Source organism: Notamacropus eugenii, chromosome 1 (assembly GCF_028372415.1).
Source record: "Notamacropus eugenii isolate mMacEug1 chromosome 1, mMacEug1.pri_v2, whole genome shotgun sequence".
Lineage (NCBI taxonomy): Eukaryota > Metazoa > Chordata > Mammalia > Diprotodontia > Macropodidae > Notamacropus > Notamacropus eugenii.
In genome coordinates, this window is record NC_092872.1 from 5,061,378 (window position 1) to 5,072,973 (window position 11,596).

The following is an 11,596-nucleotide window of genomic DNA, read 5'->3' on the forward strand; positions in this document are numbered from 1 at the left end:
AGGCCAGCCAGGGCTTCAAGGGGCTCCCCTGTGCCCAGAGAGCCCACTGTGTACCAGCTGGTTCTCTTTTGCTGGACTTGGGAGCTAGCAGGGGGGAAGTGAAGATTGAGGTTGGGGGAGATGTCAGGTCCCACGACAGCTCACTTGAAGACTGGTTCAGAGCAGAGACAAGAACAGCAGTCTGGGATATACATTTCTCAGGCAGCATCTGTCTTGACGGGGTGGGGAATGGGAGGGAAATGAGTAAGAATGGGCAGACCCCAGAAGGCTCTGAATAAAGCCAGTTGTCAGCTGGAAGTAAAGGCAGAGATTGCAGAACCAAGCTGAGTGCCTCTAAACCTGCCCTCCCAGAGGACACCATGACCCTGAGCACCTTCTTGGTGAGGCTACCACGTGTATATGCCCTCCTGCTTTATCTCCCCACCCCAGGTGAGAGCATGGTGAATCCTGTGGTCCCTGATGTCCCCTTTGTTGCCATTTGGAACGCTGCCACCAATATCTGCCAGACACAATTTCAAGTCAGCATTGATCTGGACACCTTCCACATCGTGGCCAACCCAGACCAGGTCTTCAAGGGACCAAACATGACCATCTTCTACAGTACCCAGCTGGGCCTTTACCCCTCATACACATCTGAGTGGCAGCCTGTTAATGGAGGCCTGCCACAGAATGCTAGCCTCCCTGACCACTTGTCAAAGGCTTGTCAGGACATCTTGGCTTCTTTGCCCAAACCAGACTTCCAGGGCCTGGCAGTCATCGACTGGGATTCATGGCGTCCACTGTGGGTTCGCAACTGGGACTCCAAGAACATTTACCGGGAACGTTCTCGGGAAATGATAAGAGAGACACACCCAGACTGGCATTCTTGGTGGGTGGAAAGGAAGGCTACAGAGCAGTTTGAGGGGGCAGCCAAGGCCTGGATGCTGGACACCTTGAAGTTGGGGGAGTCTTTGCGACCTGAGGGGCTCTGGGGCTACTATGGTTTCCCAGACTGCTACAACTATGACTTCCAGAGCCCCAACTACACCGGCAAATGTCCCTCAGGGATTGAGGACCAGAATGACCTCCTGCAGTGGATGTGGGAGGAGAGTCGTGCCCTCTACCCTGGAATCTACCTGTCCCCAGAGCTGGCAGGCAAGGGGCATAGCCTGCTTTATGTCCGCTCAAGGCTTCGAGAGGCCTTCCGTGTGGCAGGCGGCACCCACAGTCCTGGCCGACATATCTTGCCATATGCTCAGATATTTTACGAGACCACCAATCACTTTCTGCCTTTAGTGAGAATTTCTACAACTCCCCCCTAGCCAGCCAATCCATCCCTACAGAACTAGAATATGAAGCCCAGTATAGGGGCCTCAAAGCCCCACCTTCACTGAGAGGGTACCCCAGCATCTGGTTGAGATGCCAGGGTCTAGCTTTGTTCATTACCCTCTCACCCCCATGAAGCCCAGTAAGCAATGCTGGTGTGATCTGTTCATTTCACCCAGGACCCAGTGAGTAGTCATGGCAGCTCTGCTCCCCAGCCCCTATCAACCCTGTAATCTCCCAGCACTCGGTTTGTTCTCTGCAGGAGGACCTGGAGCAAAGTATTGGAGAGAGTGCAGCCCAGGGGGCCAATGGAATCGTGCTATGGGTCAGCTGGTGGAACACCAACAGCAAAGTAAGAAAGGCTTAAGGCTTAAGGAGACCCTCTTGGGGGGCTGGTATCTTATAGGGAGGGCCAGGGCCAGTGGAAGCCCCTGAGAAAGCAAAATGGTACTTTGGGCTCTTCCCCAAATCATTGGGTCATTATGGGGACTGGGCATCCAGAGAAACTCTGTGTATGTGTGTGTATGTGTGTGTATGTGTGCGTGCATGCATGTGTGCATGTGTGTATGCGTGTGTGCATGCTCTCAATATCTGACCTCCATTAATTTGTCACAGATGCCTGATATTCCTCCATAAGGGCTCCATTCTTTGGGATTCATGGTTGATACTCAACCCCCAACAACTCAAGATGAATGCTTTTCTCAAGTTTCAGAAGAGCACTGGGGACTTGGGGAGTTAAAAGGGGTTATTGAAGGAAGAAAAAGAGACAAAGGGAGCTGCGGAGGGTAAGCCTGAATATAGACTCAGGCCCTGGCTCTTCCCTTCTGTGGGGTTAAAAATTATTCAGCCTACAATAAGAGAGACTGAGGCAGAGCTCTGAGCTGAAGACACTGTGTTAAAGGGCCCATAGTCCTCTCTGTTGAAGCGGACCTCAGATCTTTCTCACAATCTGAGAAGCGACCTCCTTCCAGGACCCTGTCTTTATATACAATGTAGATAACTAAACCTTCAAGAACTGTACCACATACAGAATAATTCCGTTGGCTGACATGTGATGATTAGGCTAAAATAAGCTATATAATATACATATATATATGTATCAGCAGAGTCACAGGCTGAGCCAAGCAGAAAGCATCTCTGCTGCCTCGGTGGTCACAAGACGGGTGGGCTTCTCCTTAGGTTTGGCAGGAGCTATAAATATGCTCCAAGAACATACCGGGGGACCTTGCATCCCATGACACCACCCATGTGTGGTTCGGTCATGGAATCTGATGGATGGAGATATCTTTGTGAGCATTCTTATGGTCGTGCAAGTGAGCTCTACAGCTGGCAGACAAGTAGTGAACATTCCATTAAAGTTTAAGGCCTATTATAAAGTCCATTAGAAACTATTCCTATGTGACTTATACCATGTATGATGAATACATCGCTTATTCTTGCCCAAATATGCGAAAGAAGTGCAACAGAATCTAATTGGTTGATAGACCTTGCTCTTGAGGGCCCAAAATGACATATTAGCTGAGCGGTCACAGACTGGGTGAGTCATAGAGCATCTTCACTGACTAAGGGTCATAAGATGGTTACCTGCTCATGTTGGACAAGAGAGAATGGTCTGGAGGTACAAGAATAAATGAAGGAGGGGTACTTCCATGTCACCTCTGCCACACTGGGCTTGGTCACCATGACCAAGATGGAGGGCCTCTAGGTAACTTTCTGTGATTAAGCAAGTGAACTTAAAAACTGTAGCTCGTAGCTCTGGAGACAGGCATACAGAATTTATAATCACTATCCCTATAGAATCATATCAGATTGATTGATACCAATTGGAATAGAGTGGGGGTCTTCAATGAATCAACTTTCTCACTTCCCTCCAAGAAGGGGTCTAAAATAAATTCCAAACTCTACAAAAATGCTCCAAAATTCCTAAAGGAATCTTCTGAAACTTTCCTGACAGCCCTGGAGGCAATTGGCCAAGGCTAGCATAGGAGGTTCCTAATGGCTCTAGGCTTACCCAGGCAAGCTTGGCACTGAGGCAAACCTATTTTTGTCCACAGAAATCCTGCCAGGCTATCAAGGACTACATGGACACCACCTTGGGCCCCTTCCTCTTGAATGTGACCAGCAGCGCCCGCCTCTGCAGTCAGGCTCTGTGCTCAGGGCATGGGCGCTGTGCCCGCCACCCAGACCACTCCCATGCCTTTCTCTTCCTCAGCCCATCCAACTTCTCCATCCAGCGCCAACCAGCCAGTGGGCACCTGAGGATAGAGGGCTTCTTGACAAAGGAAGCCAGGGTCAAGATGGCAACCCAGTTTGAGTGCCAATGCTACTCAGGCTGGGATGGAGATCGATGTGAGCACCTGGATGGCTACTGAGGGGTGACTTGCTCTCCCCCTAGTGTAGAAACCAGCATCAGACAGGTTAAAGTCATTGACACATGGAGTTACAATCATATAGACATATGTGATCCCACCTACAGAGTCAGAGATGCAAACATTAATACCCAGTTAATCAAGCTTTTATGATATGCCAGGCAGGCTAGAAATAAAAGCAATAATCCCTGTCCTCCCACAGCTTTCAATAAGTCACACCCAGAAATGTAGATAGGAACAGACCAAGACCTTCCAAGAGGTAACGCCAAGAGGCTTTCCAAGTCTCTCCCATAGCCCCTATTTCAGAACTGGCCACAGCTGGAAGTTCAATAAATACTGCATTTGCTGAATGAATGAATCCACATATAAAGTTAGCCAGAACACAGCCAAACATACATCTGGTCACTGTTATGTCTAAGCATCCAGAAATACATCAGTTGTAACACACTCACGTAGGCACATGTATGCTGACAGACAGAGGGAGGCAAGGCAAAGAGGTCAGAACTGGGGGCCCCATGGTCCTTAGAGGGGAGCCCTCCCAGAGGAGGAAAGGGACTTGTTCAAGGTCATACATACAGTGAGCTCCTAGAGAGCCAGTACTAGACACCAGGTCTTTTGCCTCTTGGTACAGAATTCTTTTCAGTGGAAAACCCTGCTCTCCATTGTTGGACAAGTACAGTCACCCGCTGAGTCAGTGACACTGGTGCACAGTCATCCTCACAGATTCATCCTGGGAATAGGAGCGTGTCCCCCACCTACTCCTTCCTGGATTTTTCCTTCTTCCACTTAATGCTCCCAACCATAATAAAGCTAACGATTCAAAGAGCCAGGACTTTTCTTTGCCTTGGAGTGGTAGCTGCTGTCCCAAGCTCTGGAGTCCAGGGTAGGCCAGGTGGAGGAATCAGAGAGAGGCCAGGTCAGCCCCAATCTGCCTCCTCCTCACCTTTCCCACCTGGACAACAAGATTCTATCTCCCCACCCCCACCGGCATTGAAAGCAGTGCTGTGTGCTGGCCACCCTAGTAGGGAGGAGGGCAGCTCTGGACCTCTCTCCTCAGGCCAGGGGGAGGGGCCTGAAGTCCTCTGCTGCCACCGCAGCATCACGAGGGCAGTCTGGGCTTCCAGTTCGGCCTCTAGGCGGGGACTGCTGGCCATCTGAGTGGGTGGTTGGCTGGGTGGGTGGTGGCAGGTATAATGCTTTAGGACCAGGGGCCTGGGGAAAGAGGAGCTCCCCTGCAGCGGCTAATCGCCCAAGCCCTTTCCAGGAGGGCAGAAATCCGCTGCTTCATCCAGAGGCTGCTGCCCCGCAGAGATGACAATAGGGGGACCCGGCCGGGGGCGGTAAGTTTTCAAGTCTCCACATCCGCTGCCACTCATTGTCCTGCTCTGCCTCCTCTCCCCAGCCTTGCTCTCAGATCTCCCCAGCCCCAAAGTCTCTCTCCTACTTCCCTATTCTCCCAGTTCCATCATTTTAGCCTGCCACCTCACTGCCCTGTCCCAGTATCCTCCTGTATTCTCCCTTATCTTTCTGTCCCTGTTCCACCTCCTCCCGCCTGCCGGACCATTGCTTTCTCACTCTCTGATCCCCACTCTTTTACCCTTGTCACCCCTACCTCCCCTCAGTAATTTCCAATAACTCCTTATGACTTCCAGGATCAAACGCTCAGCCCTTCGCTGTCCCCCTTCTACGGTGCCATCTTCTTACCTTTTATTCCTCTCCATGCATTCTGCAATCCAGCTGATGACTATTCCTCACATACTCCATCTCCCATCTCCATGCCTTTGTAATGGTTATTCCCCCATGCCTGGAATGCCATTCCTTCTCACCCATATCTCCTGGCTTCCTTCAAATTCAGTTTAAATCCCTACTGGTCTCACCCCCACTTCCCACCCCCTGGCTAATGCCTTACTTATTCTGTTTATATCCCATTCATTCCTGGTTGTTGGTATTGTCTCCCACATCTGAATAAGAACTCAAGCAAGGATCTAGTTTTTGTCTGCACCACCTAGTTAATGCTTATTGACCATCACCCAGACTTCCTCCTCTCCAGTTCTCTTGAATTCCCTCTTTTGTTCCCTGGTTCTCCCATTCTATGGTTCTCCAAATTCCTACCCTCTCATCCTGAAGACTTGCCAAGCCTCTTGTCTCCTCACTCCTTCACTCATGTGTCCTTACCTTGTCCTATAGCCCTCTGCTCTCCATGCCCTGCTATCCTGACACCACTGATCTGCCTCCCTGACTCCACACTCTGTCCTCCCATTCTTCTCCCTCCCCGTCTCTCTGCCCCTGTGCTGTTTTACCAGCCAAAGCAAGGTCAGGACCAAAGCCAGGTCAGGCCCTGGACTTCTCTGCCCCCCAGATGGCCTGACTCTGTGGTGTTTGGTTTGACTCTTCTCCTTTTCTAGGATTAACGACCATCTCTCTGGTGGTTTGGTCAGCCAGATATGGTGTTAGTGGGTTGCTCACCCTAACCACTGCCCAAGTCCAGAGTTCTACTCACAAGCTGATTTCAATCTGCTGACCTTGCCCTAGTGTCTGACCCCAGGGCATCCAGCCTCTGAACTAGTGAATGTTTCACCTGAGAGTCTGGTTACGTGTGTGTGTCTGTGTGTGTGTGTAAGCTTGTGGGCAGAGTCTGAAAGCAGAAGTTGAAACCAACTCACCAGCCACTGTCCTGCCACAACAGAATGTGATCTACTGCTTCCACCATGCACCATGGCTCCAGGGGACTTCATGGTTCTCATCTGCGCCATTTTGCTGATCTTTCCAGACCTGAGCCAGGGCTTAGGGGGCCCTGTGCTGCCCAATGTCCCCTTTGTTGCCATCTGGAATGCCAACACCTATGTGTGCCAACAGAAATTTCAGGTGAACATCAGTCTGGACACCTTCCATGTGATAGCCAACCCAGATCAGGTCTTCAAGGGACCAAATATGACCATCTTCTATAGCACTAAGCTGGGCATTTACCCATGGTACACACCTGCTGGGCAGCCCATCAATGGGGGCCTGCCTCAGAATGCCAGTTTCTGGGCCCACCTGGTCAAGTCCTATAAAGACATCCTGACCACTTTGCCCAAACCTGACTTCAAGGGGGTTGTGGTCATTGATTGGGAAGAATGGCGCCCTATTTGGGCCATGAACTGGGACTCAAAGAAAATATACCAGGAGCATTCTCTAGACCTGGTGAGAGAAAAGCACCCAGACTGGCACCCATTCCAGGTAGAGGAGGTGGCTAAGAAACAATTTGAGAAGGCAGCCAGAGAATGGATGGTTGGCACCTTACAGCTGGGGAAGTTCCTGCGGCCCAGGGGACTCTGGGGCTACTATGGTTTTCCAGACTGTTACAATTACAACTTCCAGAAGTCCAACTACACGGGAGAGTGCTCTCAGGAGATTCAGTATCTGAACAACCAGTTGTTATGGATGTGGGAGCAGAGCAGAGCCCTCTACCCTAGCATCTACCTTCCCCTGCAGCTGGCTGAAACAGGGAAGTCACTGCTGTTTGTTCATGGGAGGCTGCAAGAGGCCTTCAGAGTGGAAGGGAGAACCCGGAATCCTGGCCGGCCCATCTTTCCCTATGTGCAGATCTTTTATGGGGAGACAAATCATTTTCTGCCCTTGGTGAGCACCTTCCTCTATTCCCCTCCCCTCCTAAGCTTCAGTTTCCTGTTGACAAGCCCAGAGCCTTGGCCCATACCCTGAGCCCCAGCTAGGCCCAGGGCCCTCCCCTGAGTAGCCCACTCCTACCTTGAGGTTTCTAGGGATGGACCTTGCTTTTGCCTTGGTGTCAGACCAAACTTCAAGGAATTGGGTTCCTCTTTCTCAATCTGTGGGAGATCACCCTCCTGACACCTGACATACCCATTGATGGGCAGGTCCCTGTCTCAATGAAGCATCATCATATAGTTGAAAGTGCTTGAGGCCCTGGGTTTCAGGGGCCCTGGGTTTCAATTCTACCTCTGATACTGGCTAGTTGTGTGACCTTAGGCAAGTCACTTGACAGGTCAGAGCTTTATAGTTTACTCACTTTCTAAATGAGCATGATGGTCCTTGTAGTGAATACAGGGAAGATGTATTGGGAAGAAAGCACTTTGTAAACCTTAAAACTAGAAGAAATTCAAAATATTATTACAAACCCTTGCTTTGCTGTTAGGAGGAGTCTCTACACTTAGGAGGAGAATGGCATGTCCTTTTGACCCTTCATGAACTGGGGGAGAGGACAGATATTAATACACTCACAAAGACATTTTCCTTCCCTTCCTGCATTCCCCCACCCCCCAGGAAGAGCTGGAGAATACCATTGGGGAGAGTTTGGCCCAGGGCACAGATGGAATTGTGGTATGGATGAGTGGAGACCGTGAACACACCAAGGTGAGTTGGACCCAAGATGGGCTAGCAGAGATGTGCATTACAAAAGAGAGAAAGAGCACCTCAGCGAGTTGGGTACACAACACAAAAATCCCTGGAAAATCAACAAATTTAAAAATCCAAATTAAATATCAAAATAGAAATCCTAAAAATCAAGGAAGAGATTAACCAAAAGCAAAATAACCCATTAAATTAATAAACAAAATTAGCACCTTAACACCCCCAAAAACAGAGAAACTACTAGTAACTTGATTTTTTAAAAGTAGAAAACCAAATTACCTGTGTCGAAAATGAAAAAGATAAATTCAGAACCAATGTGAAGGAGAAATAAGAGAAATCATTAGAAATCATTATGTCCAATTATATGCAATAAAACGGATGATCTAAGTGAAATGGATGAATACTTACAAAAATACAAAATGCCCAGATTAACAGAACAAAAGATGGAAGACTTAAATACCTCAGCATCAGAAAAAGAAATTCGGCAAGACAAAAATGAACTCCCACAAGAAAGAAAAAATAGGACTAGATAGATTTACAAGCAAATATTATCAAGCATTTAAAAAACAGTTAATTCCAATACTACAAAAGTTGTCTGGGGAAAAAAAATAAGAAAAGAAGAGGTCACTTCCTAGCTATTCACTATTTCTGGGCAATTCACTTAACCCTGACTGCCTCTAAAAAAAGAGAAAAGGAATGAAAAGAAAGAGTCCTGCTAACATTTCTTCTATGATAAAAATATAATATTGATACCTACACCAGGGAGTCAGAACAGAAAGCAGACTGCTGAGATGCCTATTCCTGAGACCTCCTTAGAATAAGAGAACCCAGGCTGGCAGGGCAGGTTCTTCTGAATGAGTTCTTGCAATCCTAGTAGAAAGGAAAGGACACACCTTTATGTGCAGAGCACAGCCAGCACCTGGAGACCAGGGGGGTAGGGGTGGGGGATGGCACACAGCCCACAGACTCCAACATCACTGCCTCCCCCTTCCTGAGATTTCCCCGCCCCTAAGATTACCCTGAAGGAGTGAGACTGTCTCTGAGCCTTCCTGATGCCAGGCAAAACTAACATGGACTGTTCCTAGGGGTGTCCAGATGAGGCTGGCCTGAGTCTTCCTAATTCGTCTGGGTATGCCCAGGCAAAGCTAGCCTGGAAGATGATCCTGGAGGTGCCTGGGTAAGTCTGGTACTAAGGCTGCCTGCTTTGTTCCCCCAGGAATCCTGTCAAGCCATTAAGGACTACGTGGACACCACCCTGGGCCCCTTCATCCTGAATGTAACCAGCATCGCCTACCTTTGCAGTGAGGTGCTGTGCTCAGGGCATGGCAAATGTGCCCGCAGCCAACAGCACCCCCAAGCCTTCCTTTTCCTCAGCCCAGCCAGCTTCTCTATTCATCAACAGCCAGACAGTGGGCACTTGAGCATTCAAGGTTTCTTGGCAGAGGAGTCGTTGGCCAAGATGAAAACAGAATTTAAGTGTCGCTGCTATACAGGATGGGCTGGGGAGCACTGTGAGCACCAGGGGAGCCCCTGACTCCTCTGAAGAAACAATGTCTTGGGTAGGAACAAGAGAACAGCTTGAAGGGGTCTCTGATTCTCTTATGCTCCGTAGGCCTGGCCTGTTGGGAACAGGGTTAGGCTTGCTGCCTCCCACCCTTCAATGACTGTCACTCAGCAATGTACTAGCTGTGTGACCTTTGATAACTTACTGCATCTCTCTGAACCCTGGGGCTCTCCTTGGTCAAAGGAAGATAACAGGACCTTATTGGGTTGTTTGGAGGAAAGCGCTTTAGAAATCACTATCGAAATGAGAACAGTGTTATTCCAAGGACCACAATTATTATAAATCTCATCAAGGGGGAAGTTTGTTTCTCGTACTTCTCAGTGGTTTGGTCTCTGGGCTGCTCTTTTCCACTGGGATAAGAGGCAGGGAGGGAGGGGAGACCATTGTTAGGGACCAATGGGAACAATACATTTGTATCCAATGACAAAAATAAATAATTTTATCCACCCTTGCAATGCTTTGTTGAATATTAAAAAGAAATGATTAATTACAGCGTAGAGACTTGGCCCAAGACCATTTCTTTCCGAACTCCAGTGAGCAAGATGAGAATGATTTTTTCAATAATAATGATGAAGATAATAATGAAGAGATGTTCAGGGAAGAAAGGTACTGACGGTGAGAAACTGAGTTCCCCTTTCCTCCCAGATGGGTTTCTTTACTTGTCAGCAAGTCTAGAGCTTGTGTGTGCAAGGGGCGTCCTCTGACTACAAACTGAGAGAAGGCAGTCAGTCAGTCAGTCAGTCAGTCAACGTACAGCCTAACTCTAGTTCCAGCAAGGGTTCAGAGTTTAATCTTTAGAAAACTGACCCCTGCCTTGCCTAGGTATTGCTCAAGACACATGTATATCTTGATAATAGCTGATGTTTCTAAAACTTGAAGATTTGCAGAGTATTTTACTTTATGTGTGAGAAAGAAAGAGATTAAGTTATTTGCTCAAATTTCCACAATTGTAAAATCTAGGGTGAAATTTGAACCCAGGTCCTGTGACTCCAAAGTCCAGCGCTCTCTCTACCACACCGCCTTCACCCACTCTGATAGCACAGTCCTCCACTTCCGCAGAGAAGGAATGGAGGTTTTTGTTGTTTTGGGTTTTTTCCCATCTCTTCTTCAGGACCAAGCAGGATTATTCTGACTAGTGTATGGATTTACATTGAAAGGCACGCAGACCTGTTGCATTGAGAGTTGGCCCTAGTTAGGAAACCTTCCTTCACACATTGGCTATTGTGGCTCCAGGAAAGTCACTGAACACCTCAGTGCCTCGGGGAACTCTCTCAGTTTGATTGGGAGCAGTTGTTCATCCACACTGGTAGAGGGAATTTCCTCACTGGCACCAATGAGATCACAGGTTCAGTTGAAAATTTTAAAAATAGATATTCACTGATGAACATATGTCATAGATCATATGTATGTGAACTGGAATAGACCTTAGAGGTCGTCTGGTTCAATCCCCTTATTTTACAGATGAAGAAACTGAGGCCCATAGGAGCTGTGACTTTCTCAGGATCACACAGGTAGCATCAGAGGGGGTAAATTTTGATGACTGAAAGCTACCTATTAACTTGGGGTTTACTAGCTAGATTTCTTTCTCAAAGAGCAAGCCTTAAACCCAATTCACTCTGGATCTTTTCGATGGGACCACCATAGGTCTCTGCCCAAACAACACTTCATGGTTATTTTTTTGAGAGCTCCTGGCTCAGAGTGAATGTAAATTAGTAACTGTTTCTCTTTTGACCAGCAACCCTACGGTCTTTCCTTCCCAGTTTGATTTTTTTTTTTTAATTAAAGGGGCCATCCCTTGACTCACTTCTTAAAGAGACTATTTTATGTAGAACTCTCACGGGGCAAGCACTCATAGGGTGGCCAGAAGAAGCGGTATAAAGACTCTCTCAAGGTCTCTCCAGAATTTTGGAATTGTGTGACTCGGGAGACACTGGCACCGACCGCTCAGCATGGCATGCCCACGTCAGAGAAGGTGCTGCGCTCTACGAGC

General features: G+C 48.3%; 2 protein-coding genes across 2 annotated transcripts; both read left to right on the forward strand.

Annotated features, from left to right (window-relative positions):
- Positions 1–297: 297 nt before the first annotated feature.
- On the forward strand, positions 298–4,494 carry HYAL1 (hyaluronidase 1). Its single transcript, XM_072650591.1, has 3 exons — positions 298–1,274; positions 1,568–1,657; positions 3,360–4,494. Exons 1-3 carry the CDS (start codon positions 360–362, stop codon positions 3,675–3,677), a joined length of 1,323 nt encoding a protein of 440 aa, XP_072506692.1. The 5' UTR covers positions 298–359; the 3' UTR covers positions 3,678–4,494.
- A 143-nt stretch (positions 4,495–4,637) lies between these two features.
- LOC140532012 (hyaluronidase-1-like) lies at positions 4,638–10,061 on the forward strand. Its single transcript, XM_072650589.1, has 4 exons — positions 4,638–5,014; positions 6,361–7,295; positions 7,956–8,045; positions 9,259–10,061. Exons 2-4 carry the CDS (start codon positions 6,390–6,392, stop codon positions 9,574–9,576), a joined length of 1,314 nt encoding a protein of 437 aa, XP_072506690.1. The 5' UTR covers positions 4,638–5,014; positions 6,361–6,389; the 3' UTR covers positions 9,577–10,061.
- The last annotated feature ends 1,535 nt before the right edge of the window (positions 10,062–11,596 follow it).

Bases quoted from the DNA above. Each gene is read 5' to 3' on its own strand.
- LOC140532012 (XM_072650589.1), top strand. From the start codon at position 6,390: ATGGCTCCAGGGGACTTCATGGTTCTCATCTGCGCCATTTTGCTGATC. The intron at 7,296-7,955 runs GTGAGCACCTTC...CCCACCCCCCAG, and splicing joins CAAATCATTTTCTGCCCTTG to GAAGAGCTGGAGAATACCAT. The intron at 8,046-9,258 runs GTGAGTTGGACC...TTGTTCCCCCAG, and splicing joins GAGACCGTGAACACACCAAG to GAATCCTGTCAAGCCATTAA.
- HYAL1 (XM_072650591.1), top strand. From the start codon at position 360: ATGACCCTGAGCACCTTCTTGGTGAGGCTACCACGTGTATATGCCCTC. The intron at 1,275-1,567 runs GTGAGAATTTCT...TGTTCTCTGCAG, and splicing joins CCAATCACTTTCTGCCTTTA to GAGGACCTGGAGCAAAGTAT. The intron at 1,658-3,359 runs GTAAGAAAGGCT...TTTTGTCCACAG, and splicing joins GGTGGAACACCAACAGCAAA to AAATCCTGCCAGGCTATCAA.